The 26,772-nt window shown below is 41.0% G+C and overlaps 1 protein-coding gene across 1 annotated transcript in view; it reads left to right on the forward strand.

The window, feature by feature from the left end:
* LOC146772348 (kelch-like ECH-associated protein 1A) overlaps positions 1 to 26,772 on the forward strand; it is an 89,944-nt gene that overhangs the window by 33,476 nt on the left and 29,696 nt on the right. The window contains exon 5 of the mRNA XM_085640022.1: positions 16,114 to 16,319. Coding sequence (XP_085496148.1) covers positions 16,114 to 16,319 — 206 coding nt within the window. The remainder of the gene's footprint in view (positions 1 to 16,113; positions 16,320 to 26,772) is intronic.

Below are 26,772 nucleotides of genomic sequence, written 5' to 3' on the forward strand. Positions count from 1 at the left end.
TGCTTGCCAGCATTACCACAAAGGCATATTTATAGAGCTGGGCTGCTTGAAGGTTTTAGGAGATGTATGTTTAGAAACATAAGAGCCTATAGAGCTCAAAACGTTTGTACTAACACTAACAAACTAAAAATATATGGATCTAATGCTTGCTCCATGGCACTATCAGACATATGTAGTAAATCAACAGGGAGAAGAACAACGTGTTCACTTACAAACAAGATAGCTCAAATTGTTGGGTCCTGTATAAATCGGTGGGCATTCATGGAAAGAGTTCAGTTATGGAGGAAATACAACTCCTGTCTCTCCCTGCAGCTGCCATGTGCCAAGATTGTTTGTGTTTGGTTTCATACACCCTTTTATGACCACATTCTCGGGAGTACTTCTCACATGAGCCCATTGGTTCTGAAGCAGTAGCATCAGCTTGTCGACCATACAGAAGAGTGTCTGGTGCCTATTTCATTGCTAGTTCTTCTAGGAAATTGCACTATATGGAGTGGTTCTCTTGTGTTTCATATGCACCTCTTGAGATTCTTTCCTCTGCTATTTTCTGAGGCTGGCTAAACTGCCTCAGCCACCTGTGCCTTGTTAAAATAAAGATTTTCTTCCTTGCCTGGTTGTATTGCAGAGCCTCAAGCTAGCCTAGATGTACAATAAAATACTAATAATCCGTCACTATAAGGCAACAGTATATATATATATATATATATTCACATAAAAAACCATAGGTTTCACACATGTTATAGTTAGGTGGACATTTCACTCGTAAAAAAACAATGAAATTCCACCGTTATAGTTAGTTCAGATAACTATAACTCGCGCGCCCGCAATCCACTGCTCATGACGTCACATATTACATCACTCATGACATGGTCAGTGGCATCACTCATGACATCACTGATGACATCATCCTTGTGATAGAGTGGCGGTCGCGCGAGCTATAGTTATCTGAACTAACTATAACGGTGGAATTTCATTGTTTTTTTACGAGTGAAATGTCCACCTAACTATAACATGTGTGAAACCTATGGTTTTTTTAAGGGAATTTGCAAGGTTTTTTAAATGCTAATTCCTAACTATAACGGGTGTGAAACCTATGGTTTTTTAATGTGAATTTGTACGGTTTTTTAAATGCTAAGTTATGTATGTATTTTTTTTTTTTTTTTTTAAATGTTTTTCACCGTGCACGCACCCCGCAATGTTTTTTCACCCTTCGGTCCCTTCGGTCCTTTAGGGACCCCCTGACAAAGGCTAGGGGGTCAGGAACTCTCTACCCTGCCCCCGTTTCATGTTCGCCACCTCTCTTTTTCACTCTCGCACCCAAAACAAACAAAATGGCGGCCGACACTTCCTGATTTCGACCGATTCGAACGTTGACTGACATCTAACCACCAATCAGAATTACGCTCGCGCACATTAGGGTGCGCGCACGGTGGGCGGCTATAGATATTTATGTGCTTTAACTGCAATTTTCTCAGGAACTATTGAACAGATTGACACCATATATGCAAATGGCACTTCCCTGACCTGAGGACTACCTCTCTGCCAAATTTCAAGTAATTCTGTTCAGCCGTTCGGGCTGTACCTTCGACTAAAGGTCCTATGGGAAAATGCATGGGGAAAACGCGTTTTGGGACCCCCCTTTTTTCTCAGCCCCCACTTGACGATTCACCCCGAGACTTTCAGGGTAGTAGCTGAGCGGAGCGCCCCATTAGTTTTGAAAATTTCGCGAGGATTCGTCAACCGGCACCAAAGTTATTCAAAATAGAATTTTCAGATGTCCTATGGAAACACGGTCCTAACTATAACTATCTACTGGCGACCGCCAGTAGATAATTTTTATATATATATTCAAACAAAGAGATTGGGTTACAGGTAAATTGCCCGGCGCTCGAATAGTCTCAGACACTGGCCCCCCCCCCCGGGGTAGTTCAACATATTAAACACAAACACATCTGAGAACAATACAAATCCACAGATTCAATAATACATAGACGATTAGTCTTCTTGTTCATTCCTTAAATGATGTTTTTATTCTTGTTAGAAGTCAAAGTTCACAAAAGGTATCACAAAAAGTGCCAACACGTGTTTCGCGCCAACTGCGCTTCTTCAGGGCTGTCACATAAACAAAAATAATACACTTAGAACTCATATATAAACACTTATTTTGGTTCAAATATACATCCATTCTTTAGTATTCTTAACCTAAATTAAAAAATCCAATCTGTATATTACCCCCCACGTTATACTGTACTTAAAGATGAAGACAAGAGGAGAGAAAAAGGTAGACAAAATATAATGCAAAATTATAAAAAGAGAAATGTAAGAGAAGCTTAGGGCTGGCAAGCTAATAAACTGTTCCTAATCTTACATTTATCAACATATACATCTGATATCCAAATACATGTGTAATAAGGTTAACGCAGGAGCAGAATTTACCTCATCTTCCATTCTAAATCTCTTTTCAGAAGGGCTCGAAAGATACTTCCAAAGTGGTACAGGCTCCCTTTATTTTGAAGCAATTCCTAAGATAAAATTTTTTATAATTATTTTTTATTATTTGTTTCTTGTTTCTTATTAATTATTAGTTACTTGTCAATTCGGGCCTTAGTGTCTTGAATCTAACGTCTTTATTTGCACCAAATAGCCCCAAATGAATATAATCTCACCTTTATTCGTGTATATATTCCACATAGAAATCTTGTCTTTAAATTCTTATTAGTTTGAAAAGTTTGTTTAGTGTTCCATGATACGATCTAAAAATAATAATTAACAGTCTATTTAGTCCCACTGTACTTTCAAAGGTTTTAATACATTGATCTGATATCATAAAGGTCCATTTAGACACTACACTATCCTCAAAACTAAGACACAAAGTATGATGCAAATTGTAATAATCAAAATGTCTTATGAAATATGTTTAGTCGCGTTATGCTCACAGAGGTATTAGAATGTATTCTGTTCATTAAATGTCATACATTGTCCCTGCTTTACTCTTAATTTAACTTAAGCAAAATGTACTAGGGATATATTTCAGTAGACATCTCTAATGGAGTTCTAGACTTAAATATACTGCAAGGAGAAGGATTTAACATCCTAGAGCAAATAATATTCTAGACCTGATATCATTCAAATCAATCGACCAGTATCTATTTCTAATGCGCAGGTCTCCTTCTTACCGCTATATAGAAAAGCGTCCTGTATTCGGTCCGTCAATTTCGCGAGTCAAACACTGTTGGTGTCTCTCCGCTATATATATTCCTCCCTTAATTGGCAAATTCAAAAAACGGCGGGAAAAGTAAGAGCGTCAGCTATCACCTAAGAGCTGTTTGTCTGCTATATAGTCTGCTCCATCAAACATAAACTAATTGAATTTTAAAATTCCAACAATTATAAATTACAGAAGCTACCAGTGTCTTAGTTGGTTGCTTATAAAGTTGAATATAAATATACTACCTATTAAAGGACAAAAAAGAAAAAAACGTTTTTAACATCTTAAGGTCAGAATCGAACCCCTGACACGATCTCCATGTAAATATTCTGTTTTAACACGGAGAGCTAGCTTATTCGCTAGAAAAAGAGAGTGTGATTCTAGGTAATGGTTTACTCGAACGATCCCCAACTTTGTTTATTGATGATTTTGATTCCTAATTAAATATAAAAATACTTTCAAAATTCAGATTATTTGCATGTAAAGAATAAAAATAAAGTATATTAAAGTAATCATTTCCAAAGTCTTAGGGTTGGAAACGAACCCCCGACTAGCTCAACATGATACTATCGAGTTTTAACAGGATGAGCTATCTAGTTAACCACTCTGAAAGTTCCATTAAAATCTAATGTAAAGTGTTATTAGAGCGGATTGGATTCATATCCATCTAGCTTTAAGCATTAAAGGCCAATCTTACAATGTTTAGAATATAGTTTGACTGAATAGATAGAATTACAAAATTGTCTGATCCACACAGCATAGGAGCGTGTGCTCTATTTGTATATTATTATAGTTGAACCTAGAATCCACCTCCGTAAAGTATAATGGCACTTGTACAATGCGCTATCAGTATATGAAATAATTGTTTGAGCAAAGTAAAGCTCAAGTTGCATAATTGATAAGGGGAACATAAAAATTAATAAAAGTCGCTGTTCCATTTATACAGAAGATAGGGGATCTATAAACAGTTTAAAAAAAATACCACAAATCTATAGTATATATTGTTAGTCATGAGACATTAAGAGTCTGTATTAGCTCAACAGGGTATAAATCTCTCGATCTACGTTTAATCCAAACTGTACCGCCTGTAGTTTATTGATCCAAAACGTTTCTCTAGATCTTAATTTTGCTTCTAATCGCCCCCTCTCCTATCAATGGTGACTTGTTCAATACCCATAAACTGTATATCAGCTAATTCATTTCGTCTATGTTGTTCTTTAAAGTGAACTGCCATTGGATATTTCGGATCACAATTTTTTATTGCTCTAAGATGTTCCATCCATCTTGTTTTGAGCTTTCTCATTGACGATCCAACATATATCTTTTTGCATACACATGTCATTATGTATATGCAGTAGCTAGTATTACAATTTAAAAAGGACTTAATTTTGAAAGTGTTCCTGTTAGTATGGTCACTGAAGGTTGTTGTTTTATTTATAACATGTTTGCAACAGATACATTGACTACATCTATATGATCCTGGTGTTGATAGACTCTTAGTCCGTAACTGTTGGTCATGATCAATATTTTGTACAGGATATGATCGTGTGTCACTCGGACTAAGAATGTTCCTCAGTGTGGGGGCTTTTTTGTACACCATATTGGGTTTGTCACCCAGAAAATCAGAGATATCTTTCTCGATGGTTAGAACATCCCAATGTTTACAGAGGGATCTGAAGACCCTATTATTACCTTCACTGTAGGTCGTAATATATCTAATTACTTCTTTCTTGTCTCTTTCTATTCTAGGTCTATCATATAGTAATGTGTCTCTTTTCACTTTTAGTGCTTTAATTCTAGCTTTATCAACAATCTTTTTCTCATATCCTCTTTTAAGGAATCTTTCAGTTATATCTTTACTGATATTTTGATATTCACTATCATCACTACAATTCCGCTTGGCTCTCAAAAATTCCCCATATGGGATGTTGTCAATCTGTCTTTTGAGATGTCCTGACCTAGCATGCAATATAGAGTTTGTCTTAGTGGGTTTCCGATAAAGTCTTGACTCTAGATGTCTCTGACTAACATACATTTCAACATCTTAAGAAAACAATCTTTTCAGTGTTGTATTCAAGAGTAACAGTTATATTGTGATCATTAGTATTCAAATGACTATGGAAAAGTTTCAATTTCTCTTCACTTCCTTTCCAAATCATAAGAATATCGTCTATAAATCTGCCCCAGTGTATATATATATATATATATATATATATATATATATTACCTACTGGCGGTCGCCAGTAGGTAGTTATAGTTAGGACCACGTTTCCATAGGAAATCCGCAACATTCTATTTTGAATAACTTTGGCGCCGGTCGACGAATCCTCGCGAATTTTTCAAAATAGGTGGGGCGCTACGCTCCGCTCCTACCCTGAAAGTCTCGGGGGGATTCGTCAAGCGGGGGCTGAGATAAAAGGGGGGTCCCAAAACGCGTTTTTCCCATGCATTTTTCCATAGGACCTTTAGACAGGGCTACAGCCCGAACGGTGAACAGAATTTAATGAAATTTGGCAGAGAGGTAGTCCCCAGGTCAAGGAAGTGCCTTTTGTAGGTTTGGTGTAAATCTGTTCAGTAGATTCTGAGAAAATAGCCTTTAAATCAATATATATATCTGTGGCAGCTTACGGTGCGCTTACCGTGCGCTTACCGTAAGCTTACCGTACGCGTACGGTGGCGTGCGCGAGCGCGATTCTGATTGGCTCTTAGATCTTAGTAAACATTCGAATCGGTCGAAACCAGGAAGCGGCGGCCGCCATTTTCTCTCTCGCTTCCTGAGTTGGGCAGCAAAAACGAACCCCAAAAATGTGTAAAGAGGCAGTTTCATGAGATCCTAACCACCCAGCATTGATACAGGGGTCCCCAAACCACCCCCAAGCCCAAAAAAAAAAAAAAAAATTTTTTTTTCGGAAAATCGCCGATTACGCTTACCGTACGCGTACGGTAAAAAATTGTAAAAAAAAAAAATTATCCACATTCTCCCCACCCCGTGTGCAAATGGTGCCCGAAGGGCACCATTTGTGCATGGCATATAACATCTAAGAAGTTAACAAAGAATACATTTCACAAAGATGCGCAAAATATGTCCCCCATGTGCGCACGGTGCGCGAAGCGCATCGTGCGTACATGGCCCATCCCGCTTAACGTGGGCACGGAACGAACTGCGTTAACTGGGCGCGCACGCCACGAATGGCGTAAAGTAACTTAGCATTTAAAAAACCTTGCAAATTCACTGAAAAAACCATAGGTTTCACACATGTTATAGTTAGCTGGACATTTTACTGATAAAAAACCAATGAAATTCCCCCGTTATAGTTAGTGCAGGCAACTATAACTCACGCGACCGCAATCTTCTGCTGATGACATATGTGTCTTTATGAAAAAAAAATATTTGTAATATATGTAAAGCTAAAATTTAATGGAAGAAGACATGGGCAAATAAGTGTCTAAATACAGTATTAGCATCAGCAGAGGATTGCGGTCGCGTGAGTTATAGTTGCCTGCAGTAACTATAACGGGGGAATTTCATTGGTTTTTTATCAGTAAAATGTCCAGCTAACTATAACATGTGTGAAACCTATGGTTTTTTCAGTGAATATATATATATATATGGAATTCCACTTTTAGACAATATATATGTGTGTGTGTGTGTATATATATATATATATATATATATATATATATATATATATATATATATATAGGTGTGTGTGTGTGTGTGTGTGTGTGTGTGTGTGTGTGTGTATATATATATATATATATATATGTCCCAATTCCAAAATAAATTAATGTACGCTTTCAGGAAAAACAGGCAAACACCACGTAGATAGGTCCAAGTGTTTATTTCACACAACGCCTTTCAGCAAAAAGCCTTGATCACGTGTGAATGTGCACATTCAAGCAGTCACTAAATAAAGTTTTCACCATAACCATGACAACATCAACAATAGACATAGGACTGAAAGTAAATACAGCAGCCCTCTAAACGGACATCTTAGAATGGTAAACCAAATAAGTAAAATTAAATAAAAAAATATCACATAATGTAACCTGAATAGGTTAGCTGATCATATTTGAATACATATGATACTGAAGTTTGTGCAGTCTCATTATCAGCAATAATATATTGTGCCCAACGTTAGTAATGCAGTAAGACCCTAGTGTATTAGACCATCAGAGTATAGAAACACAAATACAGTTGATTCGGCAGCCATCTTAAGATGGTGAAATCAATCCAAATAATACACTTGCTCCATGTTCACAGATATAGTACCTCGCATATTATGGTCCATTACAATTGAATACTTATAGAAAAAAAAATATTTTCCTCTTAATGAACCTAACCAAGAATCACGGAATATGTAACAATTTACCTCCGTTACGAGTAACAGACTTAGTGCATTTGATATACATAAAGATGTATACAATGCGCCAGCGTGTTAAAATAAGTGAAAGTTGTTATCTGAGTATGTAGATAACAACGTATATGGAATTTCCTTCAGCTATTTCAATAGCATCTAAATCCAGCATTATACAGGAAAGTTGCATGTTGCAACGGGATGATCAGACTTCTCCAAGAAGATGCATTCTGTGGCAATGTCGCAGGAAGTTTTGTGTTATGAAGGAAGCAATATTAGGGTCTCTTATCTACAGATTTGTTGAGGAATATGTGGGTGTTTTGTTGAAGGGTTTTGAGAGCTATTTCAGGCTTTAATGTAAACTCTGTTGACATATTTAAGGTACTATATGAGAGCCCAGAAGTGGCTAAGCCTCAGAGTTTTTACAACCCATGTGAGCATACATTGTGACCATGTCTGAAGGGCTCTTGGTAGCTATCTTGCGATTTGCTGGGAATATTTGACACTATGTTGTGTGCCATATGGAGGTTCAGTTTATGAATTTTGAGAGTCTGTTGTCATTTATGTTAAGTAGTGGTATACCTATATGGGTCTGTTTGTTCCATTTGGCCAATCGTCAGTCTTTGGTTTCTTGCTCAATAACTCAAATTTGTCAATAACTTTCGACGAAGTGTTTTCTTCTTATTTTCATGTTTAACAAGTTTATAAGGAATAATAGTGTGGCCCCTTCCCCATATATATTCATCTGCTCCTTAGGTTACACAAATCTTAAGGACTATGTGACTAGAGCTACCGCTCAGGTTACAGAGACATTGCACTTTCACATTGCAGGCATATTTATAAATCTGAATCAATCTTACAGACCCCAGCCTCAAGCATAAGCACTAATAATAATATCATACAAGTACTTATCAACATTGATAAAATGCTTCCACATGAATCATGAAATGGCAGCCTTGGCAGCAAGTGCACTCTGGCATCCAGAAAATGACATCTACAGTAAGCTTTACTAACTCAGCATGACGTATTGCTCAAACCTCAGCTTTAAATAAAATATAGAAATGCAATAATATTGTTACCTAAACACAATCCTGAAATTAACAGTCAAAGCATAGTTAACAAATGCCATATATTCAACAAGGGAAAGCAGGATATTAAAAAAATTCTAATACCTTCAGGTCCATTCTGCACTATATAAAACTGGAAATCTGGAAGAAAACAAAATATATATATGGTTGTCATTGCAATAAGATTCTTCAGCACGTTTTGATGGTATATGACTTGACTTTGTATTTATTTAAAAAGTCTGTCCACATATGCATTGGCACTACCATTATTTGATTGATGACCTGATTTTAAGGATAGAACATAGATGGTTTTACCTTTTTTCTTGTCTTAAATTCATTATTTTATCTTGGTAGTATAACCACTAGCACTCTTTTTATGAATTTCTCAAAAGTATGCTTTGCTTGTAGGTTTTTAAATATTTATTATTATATAAATGTTTTACCATCACTTGCTCTTTTATATATACTAAGTTGATATTTTACACATGTATTAATTTATCAAAATGTATATATATTTAAGATTGATTGCAATGAACTTTATTTGTCGACCAGGATTTCTTTTATGTCTATGCATCAGTTCATTTTGAATTCCAGTCACATGTTTTGCACTAGCACTTTAAAATGGTGAAAGCACTCCACATGCGTGTCATGTGATCAAGGGCATTCAGTTGCCCGAAACACGCCATGGCGGTGGTGCAGGGTATTTTTAGATAAACATATACGCACCATCAACGGGTCTGCACTCCTCTTCTTTGGGACTGAGTGGTCTTCGCGGCGAAGCTAGCTATATATATATATATATATATATATATATATATATATATATATATATATATAATATAAAATATAGTTTCCCGAATGCGTCAGCTCCACTCCTCTCGGGGTCGGTGCAAGTTCCCGGGTTTCGGGTCCCGGTGATATAGTGCAGAAAATTCCACAGTACTCGCTCCGTCAAGGAATAACTCGCACTCCAAGGCTCGTTTATGAAAATAGGTTTATTGGCAACGCGTTTCGAGCAGACGCTCTTCTTCACTGGCCACAAATTACAAATCACTCGTCCACCATTTCAAGTGTTGCATAAACATAAAAAACGGACCAACAATTGCTCGTGACCCGAGCACAAAATAAACAAAAGACTTTCTCTTAGTTCAAATAAAAGAAAAGGAAATACTCTCCTCTAACTACAAATTTGCCAGTGCAAGTTTAGCAAAACCAATATTAGAGAGTGTACTAACGTGTGTATGATTCAACAAATCCTATTATAACATAAGTATATGTGAAAACATAATTAGCCAAGTGGCTTATGCAAAACATCATACAAATTTACTTTGAATAGTAACTCCATATATCAAACTACGTAGTTATTGTCACAAGTACACTCTCGACATACAGGTCAAGTGACCTGATAATTATGGTCCTCAAAAAACATCCGAGTGAGATGACAAAATCAAAAAAATAATATATTTACACGAAGTTTTTGAACACAGCATGAGAAGACAGGGGGCGCCCCATGGGCCGACATCAACGTGGAAACATATATCTGTACTGCAAATTATTCCCTATTTGTCAAACAAAATTAATATTCATCCTTTGTTTTTGAAATCTTAACTATTTTTGATACTTTCTAGATACAGAGGAGACACCACCCCCAATAGTTACTCATCCCAGATGGACAAAAAGTTCCTCATCTTCATTCAAGCCAAAAGGATTCTTAGACTCAAGAAGGATAATATACTGCGACTCCAGAACTCTCAGTTGTTTCTCACGATTTCCCCCTCTGGGGTTTGCCGGCACCCTGTCAATTCCAAAAAATGAAAAACAATTAACATCTTTGTTGTGATATTTTAACCAGTGCCTCGCAGTAGAATAATTCAAATCCACATTCCTGATCGCTCTTTGATGTTCAAGAATCCGCTTCCTAACAGGAAAAATTGTGCTACCAACATACACTTTGGCACATGGGCACCTGATGACATACACACAAAAATCTGTGTTACAATTTATAAATTTCTTGATAGTGCCAGTCCTCCCCGTAGGTAGGGGAAAAGTCTTAACATTCTTGCTGGTAGCACAATATATATATATATATATATTTTCAAAAAGGATTGCCACTTGCTCGGAGATGCACTCAAGAGACAGAAGCGGGCCCCCTTAGCTTTCAAGAAGGTCCTTTATTGCATCGCAAACCGAATTTCATTTCAATGTTCAATGTTCAGAAAGGTCCAACGCGTTTCAAAGCTCCTGCTTCTTGTTCACGGACCGGTTGGTCAGTGGCGGTGATAACGTCATCTCTGCAAGCCCCTTGTTAAACAGTAGTTGACTGCCCCCAGGTGGGTTGGATCTGTATTCAGTCTGAAGGTATCCTGGGACTTGTAGGATTGAGCGTTCCTGCCACAAAACATAAGTATCAAAGTATTAAACCTCCAGTAGGTATGAAATGAATTACGGTTTAAATTTAAAGCACAACTTCATCTCCTCTGTATTTTGCGAAATGCAAGTATATCGCTACAGTCCATATATATGTAGCGGTGCAAACTCCACGACCGAGGCTGGCCGTAATATATTTTCAAAAAGGATTGCCACTTGCTCGGAGATGCACTCAAGAGACAGAAGCGGGCCCCCTTAGCTTTCAAGAAGGTCCTTTATTGCATCGCAAACCGAATTTCATTTCAATGTTCAATGTTCAGAAAGGTCCAACGCGTTTCAAAGCTCCTGCTTCTTGTTCACGGACCAGCTGGTCAGTGGCGGTGATAACGTCATCTCTGCAAGCCCCTTGTTAAACAGTAGTTGACTGCCCCCAGGTGGGTTGGATCTGTATTCAGTCTGAAGATATCCTGGGACTTGTAGGATTGAGCGTTCCTGCCGCAAAACATAAGTATCAAAGTATTAAACCTCCAGTAGGTATGAAATGAATTACGGTTTAAATTTAAAGCACAACTTCATCTCCTCTGTATTTTGCGAAATGCAAGTATATCGCTACAGTCCATATATATGTGGCGGTGCAAACTCCACGACCGAGGCTGGCCGTAATAGATTTTCAAAAAGGATTGCCACTTGCTCGGAGATGCACTCAAGAGACAGAAGCGGGCCCCCTTAGCTTTCAAGAAGGTCCTTTATTGCATCGCAAACCGAATTTCATTTCAATGTTCAATGTTCAGAAAGGTCCAACGCGTTTCAAAGCTCCTGCTTCTTGTTCACGGACCGGCTGGTCAGTGGCGGTGATAACGTCATCTCTGCAAGCCCCTTGTTAAACAGTAGTTGACTGCCCCCAGGTGGGTTGGATCTGTATTCAGTCTGAAGGTATCCTGGGACTTGTAGGATTGAGCGTTCCTGCCACAAAACATAAGTATCAAAGTATTAAACCTCCAGTAGGTATGAAATGAATTACGGTTTAAATTTAAAGCACAACTTCATCTCCTCTGTATTTTGCGAAATGCAAGTATATCGCTACAGTCCATATATATGTGGCGGTGCAAACTCCACGACCGAGGCTGGCCGTAATATATTTTCAAAAAGGACTGCCACTTGCTCGGAGATGCACTCAAGAGACAGAAGCGGGCCCCCTTAGCTTTCAAGAAGGTCCTTTATTGCATCGCAAACCGAATTTCATTTCAATGTTCAATGTTCAGAAAGGTCCAACGCGTTTCAAAGCTCCTGCTTCTTGTTCACGGACCGGCTGGTCAGTGGCGGTGATAACGTCATCTCTGCAAGCCCCTTGTTAAACAGTAGTTGACTGCCCCCAGGTGGGTTGGATCTGTATTCAGTCTGAAGGTATCCTGGGACTTGTAGGATTGAGCGTTCCTGCCACAAAACATAAGTATCAAAGTATTAAACCTCCAGTAGGTATGAAATGAATTACGGTTTAAATTTAAAGCACAACTTCATCTCCTCTGTATTTTGCGAAATGCAAGTATATCGCTACAGTCCATATATATGTGGCGGTGCAAACTCCACGACCGAGGCTGGCCGTAATATATTTTCAAAAAGGATTGCCACTTGCTCGGAGATGCACTCAAGAGACAGAAGCGGGCCCCCTTAGCTTTCAAGAAGGTCCTTTATTGCATCGCAAACCGAATTTCATTTCAATGTTCAATGTTCAGAAAGGTCCAACGCGTTTCAAAGCTCCTGATTCTTGTTCACGGACCGGCTGGTCAGTGGCGGTGATAACGTCATCTCTGCAAGCCCCTTGTTAAACAGTAGTTGACTGCCCCCAGGTGGGTTGCATCTGTATTCAGTCTGAAGGTATCCTGGGACTTGTAGGATTGAGCGTTCCTGCCACAAAACATAAGTATCAAAGTATTAAACCTCCAGTAGGTATGAAATGAATTACGGTTTAAATTTAAAGCACAACTTCATCTCCTCTGTATTTTGCGAAATGCAAGTATATCGCTACAGTCCATATATATGTGGCGGTGCAAACTCCACGACCGAGGCTGGCCGTAATATATTTTCAAAAAGGATTGCCACTTGCTCGGAGATGCACTCAAGAGACAGAAGCGGGCCCCCTTAGCTTTCAAGAAGGTCCTTTATTGCATCGCAAACCGAATTTCATTTCAATGTTCAATGTTCAGAAAGGTCCAACGCGTTTCAAAGCTCCTGCTTCTTGTTCACGGACCAGCTGGTCAGTGGCGGTGATAACGTCATCTCTGCAAGCCCCTTGTTAAACAGTAGTTGACTGCCCCCAGGTGGGTTGGATCTGTATTCAGTCTGAAGGTATCCTGGGACTTGTAGGATTGAGCGTTCCTGCCGCAAAACATAAGTATCAAAGTATTAAACCTCCAGTAGGTATGAAATGAATTACGGTTTAAATTTAAAGCACAACTTCATCTCCTCTGTATTTTGCAAAATGCAAGGATATCGCTACAGTCCATATATATGTGGCGGTGCAAACTCCACGACCGAGGCGGGCCGTAATATATTTTCAAAAAGGATTGCCACTTGCTCGGAGATGCACTCAAGAGACAGAAGCGGGCCCCCGATGCAAACCGAATTTCATTTCAATGTTCAGAAAGGTCCAACGCGTTTCAAAGCTATATATATATATATATATAATTTCTATCACGCTTATGGATCTGGGCTCGGTCATTCTTGGTGTGAGAGCAATCTGAGATGGCAAGTTGAATGAATATATATATATTCAGAAAAATACCAGCTGGCCTTTTCAGTAATCCAAAGGTATGTCTCCTAAACACCAGACGTACTAATGTGCATCAGGAACAGACTCTGTCTTGTGTTCCCATGTATCTCATACATACTCTAGGGATCCCCTCACATGCCTGTGATAGCTACCAGATGTCATGGTTGCCCACCATAGCTAGGATATCCTTCATAGGCCAGCGGTCACCAACACTACAACTGGAATATCTACAATAATGCCAAAGATGATGAGAAAAAGCTTTCGCAGCTGCCAACAACAATACCTTATGTCTAGCTCAAATCTTACAAAAATGTTGTCAGATCATGGGTTTGATGTAGCAAAAACATCAGAGGGGTGCAGTCTTTTTTATCCAGGCCTGATACCCAGAACACGGGGGTAAGAGAGGAGAGACAAAATACGCAAGTAAAAGTGAAGTGAAGACCTGACTAGGGAAGGTTAAAAAATAAATGAGGTACGTTCATTGGGCAGCTTTCTCTAAATAAAATATACCTCCTACACTAAATAATGTAACTTTAGTCATTTGTTTTTCTTCTCTGGAAAATGACTGCATTTAGATATTTCCTTTATTTTCCTCTCTTGTTATCCCAAAATAAAATAGGATTGAAGTAAATCGGCAGGGATAGAACCAGTATTTTTAAGGTGTGCGCATATGTTACTCTTTTCACAGGCTTAATGATTCCATCAGCGTATTAACCAAAGACATCATACAATCTTAGAAACCGTGTGTAACTAGAATAATTTGTTTTTTAGTATTTGTGTTAGTTTCTTAAACCAAATGAAGAATTCTTCAGTGGGTACATAGCATTCGCTTGCCTCTTCTACCATCAGTTGTTGTTTATCTTCTGCCATTTCCTCATACGGAAAGCTTATCATTCATTTAACAATTTTCTTGCCACTGTTTCCTTGTTTCTGATATTTACTTGCCATCTAGGCCTTGCCTTTTTAGCAGACTATTTTAAGCCACTCTATATTAATTTAAATATTGTTGCCTTATCCTCACACTTAATGCCAAATGCAACTCTATCCTTGAATTTTATCTACTGTTGTCATATTTAGTACATTTTTAAATTTGTTTTCAGTGCCAGCCTAACACAGTTCTACCTCATTTATGTGCTTTTATCTTAAAAGTGAATTCATCTTAAGCATCTTTTAAATAAGTGGACAATAAGGGAAGTTCACCATAAAAACCATAACATTAATTAAAAAAAAATTAAATTCACGAAAGGTATCATGGGTGAAGAGAAATGGCACCCCTTCCCCCCCAACCGCTCCTTCTTTATTTTAATAATGTAAATAATCAATTTAATGATACTTTGGTCCATATGTAGGAAGCCTAATACCGGTCGGTAACGGCCGATTTTCGGTAAATATACCGTTACCGACCGGTATTTAGGCTTTTGCTATGTAGGGGGATCATTTCAGGATTCGGTAAAATTACCGAATCGGTAAAATTACCGAATCGGTAATTTTACCGATTCGGTAAATACCGAATCCTGAAATGAGATGTAGGGGGAGTGTGTCGTGGGTGTGGGGATTCGTTATTTACCACCAACTAAAAGTTGGTGGTAAATGACGAATTGGTGTAAAAATGCATTTTTGTGCACTTTGAAGTGTGCAATGTGGCAGACATACATGCCCTTAGGGCATGTATGTGCGCCACATGTGCACACATGGACAAATCAGGGGTGCAACAGGGTGTCAATGTGACACCCTGCCACCCATGATGATGCCTCCCCCATTACCGAATCGGTATTTACCGATTCGGTAATGGCAACTGGCTTCCCATTCATTCCTATGGGCCTCCAGGCCCATAGGAATGAATGGGAAGCCAGTTGCCATTACCGAATCGGTAAATACCGATTCTAAAATACCGACACTTACCGATTCGGTATTTTTTTACCTACATTACATTTACCGATTCATAAATACCGAATCGGTAAAATTCGGTATTTAAGAATCGGTAAATGTAATTTACCTACATATGGCCCTTTGTTATAGTAGGGAGGCCTGATACAATAAAAATTAAAATCAGAAAAGTGTGCTCTTCCTTTGTATTCATTTTTAAAATCACTGAATATTCTCAGTTTCAAAACAAAATTGTCCCTAAACGTAACACTGTGACCTAAATTAGCTTAAAAATGAATGAGTAAATATATATTTTAGTTATTAAAATAACCTGTATGCTGTTTTTATTAATGCGTTATTTCCCCATGACAAGGAGATGTTAATGATGTACCCTTCTGAAACATATCTCAGTAAATTATCTTTGAAAATAGATATTTTCTTACATTGTGACTTTTGCATAATCTTTCATCTTGGCAGGTTTGATCCAGATAGTAACACATGGACCTTTGTGGCCTCAATGTCAGTTTCCCGTATTGGAGCAGGCATAACTGTGTGCAATTATCTTATGTATGCAGTAGGTGGGTTTGATGGTGAGCACCGATGGAACACCGTTGAGTGTTACCATCCCGAAAAAGATGCATGGCACTTGGTAGCACCCATGGAAACAGCTCGCAGTGGAGCAGGTAAGTGAAGGAAAGTAGTTTCTGGAATTAGGAAGGAAAGGACTTTTGAAAGAGTAAAGTCTGAAACTTGAAACTTGTATATAACTGTTTGTGTAAGAAGTTGTTTTCTTTAAAACTCTTTAAATAAATTTTTACTCTTTTCACTTTTATCAAATTATGGTACGAAGTTCATTAGGTAACACCAGACAACAACTATTTTCTTTGCTTTTGTTCAGGCACTTTAGCTTTATTTCTGGATTGCAAACCACTATCTCAAGTACAAATGTAAACTGCATTCTCTCCATTTGTAGTTTCACTAAGTGCTTTTGGAAATCAGGTGGCTCTGTGATTCTTGTTGACTAGAATCAAACGCTGTCGTTTGATAATATATCTGGTTGTGTCCCATATTGAATAGAGGCGAGTCACACTGGATAGTGACCGACAAGGCTGGAGTAAACTAATGTATTGCTTGATGATCTTTTATATTACTCAGCAGTAGTTAAATAGATCCTGTTATTGGTCTGTGTGGAGCAATATGTCCAGGGATGTGTGTGCCAAGGAACATGTATAATTGTTTCATTCTGCTGCGGGGTACGGTTTCTGTTGCTTGGCTTTAGGTAATTGTTATATTTCTAGAAATCTTTTCCTGTTATGTGACTATTAAGTGAAAGGTTAATAGGAACTGGTTTCAGAATGGCACGATCCTTTGTCAAAAATTGATTGAATGAGGGTATTCCAGAAAACTTGGTAAACATTCCGTAAAGAGAGTGCGGTTTACACCAAGAGAGTCTTTCCTGGCCCCAAGGACTAAAGATGTGAGTATTCCTTGAACTTGTGTGCTGACTTTTTCTAATCTGATTTATAAGATTAAAAACATCATTTCAAGCAATATGAAGATGAAAACCTCTTTTAAGATCCCGCAACCATTGGTCTAGTATAAACTGGGAAAAAACCTTAGACAGCATCTTGTAAGGGCAGCCAGGAAAACGGAGCTGAAAGATCTTATAGGACTCCTGAAGTTACCTCCAGTAACTGGACATTACAAATGCAGTCAATGCGTAGAATGTAATTTTACTTCATATTCAAAAGAATTCACATTCCATGGAGTCATAAATAAATAACAGAGAAGTTTCTAATTGCAACACCGAGAACATGATGTACTGCATTTGGTGCCCATGGAAAAATGCTACATAGGCCAAACTACCCAGCCTATAAAAAAACGCATCCTGCAACATATATCAAGGAGCCGGTATAAAATCACAGGGGAACCCTTAGTGGAACATTTTTGTGAGACAACAATCTGAAAATGACTTGAAATGATGGCCAGTGCTCTTCGTAGCTTTACTGAACAAAAGCAGCAGAACGCTGGAATCATTGCTACTTCAAACTGAGGGCAAATTAATTACCAAATACCACACCTATGAACAGGGCCTCAATGAATAGGAAGAGCTATGGTCACTGATTAGAAAAAAGAATGTTATTGGTTCCTTCCAAACATCTTTGAATTTGTGTAACATACATTATATAATGTATTTCATCTTGTACAGTTTAGTACAGCTACGCACTTTATTCATGAATTCATTTTGTCTGCTGTACTTTGTATTTTGCATTACAAAAAACAGAAGGGACATTCATTACCTTTACCCTTGCGATAACATATGAATCTTATCGACCTGAGTACATGGATGGACTTGTTTGTATCTGTGTATATTTGGGACTTCGCTGTGCACTTTGTCATTCACATATTATGTATTTCCGTTCCAAATATGCAGTGTGTTTGAAATGTGCCTTGATTCAGGTTTTGTTCTACCTAGGTAGCTCACTGTAAATATTATACTGGGCTCTACCCTCTTTTTAATTTCATTATGCTTTTGTATTTATTTCACAATAATTGAAGCGCTAACATTATAATTTTTCTGATAAAACACCTTCATAGTTTCTAAGAGATGTTTTGCATGCAATCACTTGTCTGGTATACAGCAGTTTTTGATGTTTTTTGTCATAACTGCTTTCAGCTTAGTATGCCAGAATATGTATAATAGACACATCCTCGGGATATGATCATCATTCCATACAGAATCTGACACTATATAGCCCCTTTTTGGTTTTGGCATAACATAACGGATGTTTTAACCCCTTTCCTGCTCATGACGGAACCGTTCCGTCATGAGCCACGGTTGGCGTGTGCTCATGACGGAACGGTTCCGTCATGACAATCCTGTTGGCGGCCGCTCCGCCTGCGCGGCGCTGTTTCCCCGCCTGTGCGAGGGGACAACGCAAATGGGCGGAGTCATGACGGAACCGTTCCGTCATGAGCACAGCTCAACTGTGGCTCATGACGGAGCGGCTCCGTCATGAGCACAGGCCCGCCGCGCTGCCCCCCTGCCTCCCCCAGCGCTGCAGCGGAATGTCCGCAGCAGCGAAGGGGTTAAGAAACAACAGGCAGCATTCTCTTGTGAGCAAGATGACGGCTGGCCCAAGGATGTTCTACTATTAGGAGGCGTTCTAGCTCCTAACTTCGTCATGCCATTCACCTCCATTTCTACAGCGCCTGATGTTCTATGAGGAACAGGGCCGTTACAGTCGAGTTCAGAGTTAGGGACTCTGTACCGGATGACCACACCAGTTTGTGGATCACGGACGTGACCCATACTTGCTATTAGATGGTCTTTATGCCTCACCGACTTACCCCCATCAGTAAGTATCATATTTGTTTACCGCTAGATACGATTGTGGGCTCATGCCCTTTTGTTTAGCCTAAACCTTTTGATCTGTTTAATTTAGGAACGAGTTTTTGAAACTAGCACCCGCGGTGCTAAATTCGGAGGACATATTCACTGCGCTGCTTCGAGGTTATCTCCAGACTACTTGGCTGACAGCCAACTGCGATCTTTGAATATAAATTTGGAGTTTTCCTCTAGAATCCTCCATGTAAGTTTTAATCCTGTTCATTCAACATCCTTTGGCCCGTGTTTTCTAGATCAGTCATTTACATCTTTTTCTTGATCAGTCATTTACATTTCTGTCTTTCTTTATTGTCCATTGTAGACCTTGGTTATAATCAGTTGGAGGTAAGCATGGCTTCCTTCTCATGTAAGAGTAATTTCTGTTTGCTGGGCCTTACAGGTTGAGTTTCACTTCCCGCTCCATTTCAAACGAGATTATACGTTGTGAAAGGTTCGCTGAAAATGGAGCATACATTCACCACTTTTGCACAGTGTGACTCTTTTTTTTCTTTCTGTATGCTCTTTTTTACCACGTCTGGTGCTGGCATTTCGGGTGATTCTGGTCCCGCATAGTCCTGAGGGGGCCATAATTGGAAGGCCGAAACGCGTTGACTCCTACTATCCAGGACCAGCGTCATTCTTACAACAAAAAAAAGAGATATATAGAAAATCCATAGGGTCTTAAACCAAAAAACTTCTGTTTGAAGCAGTTAATTTAAGCCATATATTAGTTGGTCTTTTATGAATTGACGTTGTTACCTGAAGACGTTTTTTCGCTATTGTTGTTGCCTTAGCAACAGTAGGTGATCCGTCATTGCAGTTACTTTGCTTACCTAATCTAAAGTATTATCTTGTGGTTCCTTTTACCTGTGTTATAACCTTGTATGAAGAACTGGTTGATTGCTGTATTCTTTAGTGTTTTTGTAACCTCCTATTAGTTTTGTAAAGTTGACAAAAAAAGACTTTTTAATAATGAAATGATCAGAATAAGAAATCAATTTTGCAGTCAGTGTCCCATCTGTTGACCTCTGTCACTTTTTGGCAGGTTTTTCTACTTTTTGTTCACCAAATCTTTTTTTCTGCGTTTTAAGCGATGTCTTCTAGTAAGACAGGGTTAAAACCGCGTGGCGCTTGTCACCGCGCCATGTTGATAACCGACCCCCACCTCGTATGCCTTTGGTGTCTCGAGCATGACCACGACTCAAAGTCGTGCTCGGACTGTCGGGCGATGGCACCCTAGGCCTTGCATTAGCGAGCTATGAAGCTCTTTGCAGCCTGGCAGTGGGCACTGGTCAGTGAGACTTCGCGGAGATCCTGGTCCTGATTGAAGAAGAGGAGGTCACAGGAATGATTCCGGAGCTTCAAGTCCTCTTCCTCCCACTCGAAGTCTTCGGGACACTCGGGTAAGAGACATAAGAAAAAGAAGTCTAAGCGGACTTTAACTTCGCCTCGACTGTCCATCGATGAATGAGGTAAGGAACACCGATGTTCTAGGCACGGTTCTGCGAAGCCTGAGGCAGGGTTGACTCCGTGCCTCCCTCCATTCCTGGGAGTCAGAGCGCCCCCACTCAAATAAAATAATTTTACGAGGCCATGCGCCGTGTATTTGAGCGGGCCGACTCTTCTGGTGAGCCATCGGGCCCCTCGTAGGCGGAAGGGGCCCCATCAGATTTGACGCAGTTGGCTCCGGCCATGGCGGTGCCTTATGGATCTGATTCTGGATCCGGGACGACGCAGTCTTGCCTATGCGACCTTCCCTGGCATCGAACCCGAAGTTGGTGCATTCGGCGCCGCCAGCACCCATCGGCAGTGCCAGCCCCATCCTTATCCCTGACAGCTCAGAGTTGGATCGCTGTTGCTGTACGCCAACTCCGGCGCTGGTAGAACTCAGATGTTCTATGTTGTCGCCTGGTCATTTTCAGGCATGGGAGAGGACTATGGACCCTTTAGAACACCAGGATGTATCTGTAGAACAGATGGACTGGTATGAGGATCTTGGGGAAGCCAGTGGGCTGGATGCATCCCCAGATACTGGCATGCTCTCTCCGCCAACTGTGGCTACGGAGTAGGGGGCTTATTATGCCATGCTGGTAAGGACCGTTGTTAATGGTATCTTGGAGTTGTGACATGCAGCGTGAAGATGTTTACAAATTGAGGCAAATGCGAGTGTAAAATAACTAAACGCGAGGAAGAATAAGCGGCGTTCACTGCGTCTCAGAAAAAAGAGATATGAAGCGCCTGCATGACAATTCGTCAGAAATAAACGCGGTCAGATAAAGCGCCTTTTAAACCGAGAACTGAAGGTCTCTATATCAAGAGCTCACCAGAGGCATGACCAGCAGAAGTGTGGGAGAGAGAAACCACATTACTCAGAAGAAAACCACATTATTCAGAAAATAAGGAAGCCCTGATGAGAGTCCTGTTAAGGAAACATTAGGATTCAAAATGCGTTGGCGCATCTCTGAAAGTTGTGCAGAGGAGTTGTGGTTTAATTCCATTTTTGTAATTACCAGACGTAGATACTTTAAAAGAAAAAGAAAGGTCTTAGATTATTGATTTTGTTTCACACAAAGCGAGTATGTTGGGTCTTGTTTAAATATTGTTTTTTTCACAATTGTTTGTTAAAGAGTCTTGTGATGTTTTGTATATAGCACGATTTATCACTTGTAAATTTGAAATATGTTATGAAGTGTTTGTTATGCTCACATGAAGAGACAATGTTTTCTTTCTCTATGTGTTAATGTATAAACTAAAAAGATTAAAGATACAAGTAAAAGGTATAAATGAAAATACCGGCATAAACATAAAGATCATGGGCCATATGTAGGAAGCCAAATACCGGTCGGTAACGGACGATTTTCAGTAAATATCCCGTTACCGACTGGTATTTAGGCATTTGCTATGTAGGGGGCATATTTCAGGATTCGGTAATTTACCGAATCGGTAATTTTACCGATTCGGTAAATACCGAATCCTGAAATGATATGTAGGTAACACTCAAATGAGTGATGTCTAGGAAAAAGAATTCGGTATTTACCACCAAATATAGGTTGGTGATAAATACCGAATACCTAGCAAAACGTGATATATTGCTGATGTCAAAGTGCCATGTGGCAGACATACATGCCCTTAGGGCATGTATGTGCGCCACATGTGCACACATGGACGGATCAGGGGTGCAACAGGGTGTCAATGTGACACCCTGCCACCCATGATACTGCCTCCCCCATTACCGATTCGGTAATGGTAACTGGCTTCCCATTGATTCCTATGGGCCTCCTGGCCCATAGGAATCAATGGGAAGGTATGCATCATTACCGAATCGGTAAATACCGATTCTAAATTACCGACCCTTTCCGAATCGGTAAATATTACTGATTGATTACCTACATCACATTTACCGATTCATAAATACCGAATCGGTAAAATTCGGTATTTATGAGTCGGTAAATGTGACCCTACCTACATATGGCCCCTAGTGTTTGTCCACGAAGCAGTAATCATATATGCTTTGAAAAAATTCGAGGTATAGGCTTATCCCCAGTTATCCAATGCTGGTAAGGAGGGCAGCTGATGTCCATGGACTGGAGATGCCCTCAGTGCAGGCCAGGACTAATCTTCTGACCGATGTGCTTCAGCCTGGGTCTTCCACCTCTGAACCCCTATTGCCCTTTAATGAAGCACTAACTGATGTCCCCCTAGGCACTTGGTCCAAGCCTAGCAGAGGGGCTACTGTGAACAGGACAATTGCACGCCGCCATCGCCCGGCTCCAGGCACCCCAAGGTTCCTCAGCCAGCACCCTACCCCTGAGAGCTTGGTGGTGCAGGCTTCGACTTCCCATGGCGCATTCCCTTCCGCCCCTGGGTGGGTGATTCCAAGGGGCTGGAAACACTTGGGAAGAAGATGTTTTCTTCCGCCAGCGTGGCATTGCGATCGGTGAATACAGCATGCTTATTGGGCCGTTTCTCCCACTCCATTTGAGAGACAGTTGCGCAAGTGCTGCCACAGGTCCCAGAGAAGGCCCAGTCTGCGCTCTCCCAAGCGGTCAAGGATGGGAGAGATGCAGTAAAATTCACCATTAGGTGTGGCTTGACACGCTGGGCAGTGCGATTTCGTCGACAGTGGCCTTGCGGCTCAACGCCTAGCTAATAACATCTGGCTTCTCCGGCGATGTCCAGGCTAATTTGATGGACATGCCCTTTGACAGATCTTGTCTCTTTGGAGAGAAGGCATACTCGGTCTTGGAGTGCTTCAAGGACTCTTGTGCTACGGCCAGAGCCTTGGGCCTCTCAGTAGCACCCTATGGCCAGTCTAGCTTTTGCCCCTTTCATGGCAACGGAAGGGGTTTTCAGCCGCATCAACCATATCTCAGTCATCGTCCTGCGCACGCTTCCCAAGTTGTGAGAGGACATGGACGAAGCTCATTCCGACCTCGGAATGGAAGCCAGAAGTCATCTGCCTTCCATCCCTCGGCAGCAGCAGTTTCCAAGCACTCCTAGTCTTGACTCTGCAAGACCATGCTACTTCTGTTGGAGGGAGAATCCATCATCTCCTCCATTGGAGGTCCATAAAATCAGACATGTTTGTCTTGCAGATCATTCAGGAGGTTTAACCCTCTGCCTTTTCTTTCTTTTCCTCCTCCTATTTTGCACCTTCAAGAAAGGCTGGCGGAGGATCATCTACTCCAAGAGAAAGTTACAGGTCTCCTGGCCAAGGGGGCTATAGAGTGGGTCCCGGTTTCACAAGTAGGCAGTGGTTGCTATTCCAGCTACTTTCTGATTCTGAAGAAGAGCAATGGGTTATTGCCCATTTTAGATCTTTGTACCGTCAATCTCTGCCTCAAAAAGGAGATCATGATGCTCATGTTGGCTCAGGTCTTGTCTGCCCTAGACCAAGGAGACTGGCTGGAAGCGTTGGACTTGCAGGATGCGTATTTTCACAACCCCATTCTGCTGGGCCACAGACGTTACCTGGGGTTCAAGAAAGGCCACGAGCATTTTCAGTTTACTGTCCTACCTTTTGGCCTTACCAGTGCAGGTGTTCACCAAGGTGATGGTGGTGGTTGCAGCTCATCTGCGCAAGTTAGGGATTTCAGTCTTCCCTACCTCGACGACTGACTGTTGAAGGTGTCCTCGCCCCAGGCTGTCGTCTCCCACCTTCAGACTACGGCGGAACTCCTGCATTCACTGGAGTTCTCTATAAACATGCTGAAGTCACACCTGGCTCCTTTCCAGATGTTTCCTTTCATTGGAGTTGTTCTAGACACCGCTCAGGTTTGGGCTTATCCTCACGAGCAGCGAGTCCAGGATATTCATGTTATGATACTGATGTTTCAGCCTCTATCCTGGATTTCGGTGAGGCTGCTGGTTCTCCTAGCCTCCTGTGTCCTGTTGGTAAAACACGCCAGATGGCGTGTGCAAGCTCTGCAGTGGGACCTGAAGTTCCAGTGGGTGCAGCATCAGAGGAAGCTCTCCAACATGATCCAGATCTCGGAGGGAACTGCGAGAGACCTGCAGTGGTGGCTAATGAACTGCAATTGGGTCAGAGGCAGACCACTCTCCCTTCCCCAACCAGATCACACAGTAGTGATATGCGTCGCTCCTGGGATAGGGCGGCCATGTGGGAGAGGTGGAGATCAGGGGACACTGGTCTCTGGAGGAGTCGCGGCTCCAACTCAGTTTGTTGGATCTTCAGGTGATCCGGTTGGCATTAAAAGCATTTCTTCCCTCTGTCAAGGGGAAGTTAGTGCAGGTGTCCACGGACAACACCATTGCCATGTGGTACTGCAACAAACAGGGTGTGTTGGGATCAATGGACATGGCTAGAAGAGCAGGGCATTACCCTGGTGGTTCAACACTTGGCAGGTTCTCTGAATGACAGGGCAGATGAACTCAGCCATCGATTCCTAGCGTATCACGAATGGTGTCTCCAGTAGGAGGTGGCACAAGGTCTCTTTCAGCAGTGGGGATAGCCTTGGTTAGATATGTTCGCCTCCGAAGAGAACGCACAATGTCAGCAGTTTTGCGCAATGGAGTTTCCACGGCAGCTATCGCTCGGTGATGTTTTTCGTCGCGAGTGGAGCTCAGGTCTACTGTACGCCTTTCCACCCATACTACCTCTGCCCAGGGTTCTTAAGAAGATCAGGAACCACTGGGTCCAAGTTATTCTTGTGGCTCCGGACTGGGCAAGGAGAGTTTGGTATCCAAAGCTTCTGAAAATGAGCATCGATCCTCCGATCAGACTGCCCCTTCAAGAGGATCTTCTGTCGCAGCAGCAGGGAAGAGCTCTCCACCCGAATCTGTCAACTCTCCGCCTCCACGCATGGAGATTGAGTCACGACAGTTGATAGCTTTAGATCTTCCTCCTAAAATATGGGAGGTTATTTTGGTGACCAGGAGGCCCTCCACTAAGACGGTATATGCCTGCCGTTGACAATTTAAAACAAAATATTGTACTGAAAGGTCTATTGACCCCTTTTCTCCCTCTTTATCTACTACCCTTCTTTTCATTCTTACCCTTGCCCAACAGGGCTCTGTGTTGGGTACTCTCAAGGGTCAACTTTCTGCTCTGTCTGCTCTCTTGCGGCTGTTGAACTGTGGAAATGTGCCTTTTAAGGGGCACACCGGTGCAGGGGTCACCCTTCTCTGTCCACGGGTCCTTAAACCAACAAAATAGAGATTGGCACTGAAGCTGGAATTCAAATAACAAGTTTATTAATCACTCATGAGTGGGACTACGTCCACACAGCACTCTCAAGTGCTGTCTGAGGTAGTACATGGAATACAGAGACCATGGTGCTTATATACACCCTTTGTTGCAGAGTAAGCATGTAGTTACAAATAGAAGGCACAAGCATACACAGGAATAGTTACAGCCAGACATGGGCAGATGGGAAATCACTTAGTTAGCAAAGTGGGAGGGGGAACAGAACTGCTTACAGTTGCAAGACACAGTTGACAGTTATGTCTTTAGTCAGGTGCATTCTGGCAGCTACAGGCCTTTTCTCAGCACATATACATTGCTTGACCTTAGAATAGAAGGAAATAACTAAAGCTGATGACTCAAGCAGAATAGAAACGCAAGCAACAGTGAAGACGGAAGAATCACAAGGCTAACAAAATGGATGCTGCAAACAAGATGGCTTCAGGTCATGCTAGCAGCAATTATTCTCAATTTCCACAGACGACCCTTTTAGCATTGGCTGCAGACATCTCTCTGATTTGGAAGGAGCATGTGAGATATCATGTACATCTATTCTCATGAGTTCATTAATTTCCTGGTCCATTGCTAGGCGGGCATTTACATTCTTGACATTTTGTTTAGCCGGTATACATGAGGTACAGGTAGAAATACAAAGGGAACAGAGCATTGGTCCGCATTGAATACATAGGCAACAAGTGAAGAGAATCGCAAAAAATATACATAGGTCTGACAATATTTTCCAGCCCCATACAGTAAACATAGTCCATAGCCATCCATTCAAAGTCCATGTCACTGAATCCTGGTGGATTTCAGTGGCTATTTTGTGCATTTGGGGAATTGCATCAATAACTGAAGGGGCGTGGTCAGGGATGTACACACACCAGCTGCCCCCAATGATGCGGCATGCTCCACCATGGTCGGCAAGGATGACGTCAAGGACCATCCTGTTTTGGAGCGCCACAATTCTTGCAATTTGTAGTTCCTCCGTGATATTTCCAAGTGCCCTGGCTGTCTGATTGGTTACAGCCTCTACAACACGTGTTAA

Source organism: Triturus cristatus, chromosome 12, assembly GCF_964204655.1.
Source record: "Triturus cristatus chromosome 12, aTriCri1.1, whole genome shotgun sequence".
In the NCBI taxonomy this organism is placed as follows: domain Eukaryota; kingdom Metazoa; phylum Chordata; class Amphibia; order Caudata; family Salamandridae; genus Triturus; species Triturus cristatus.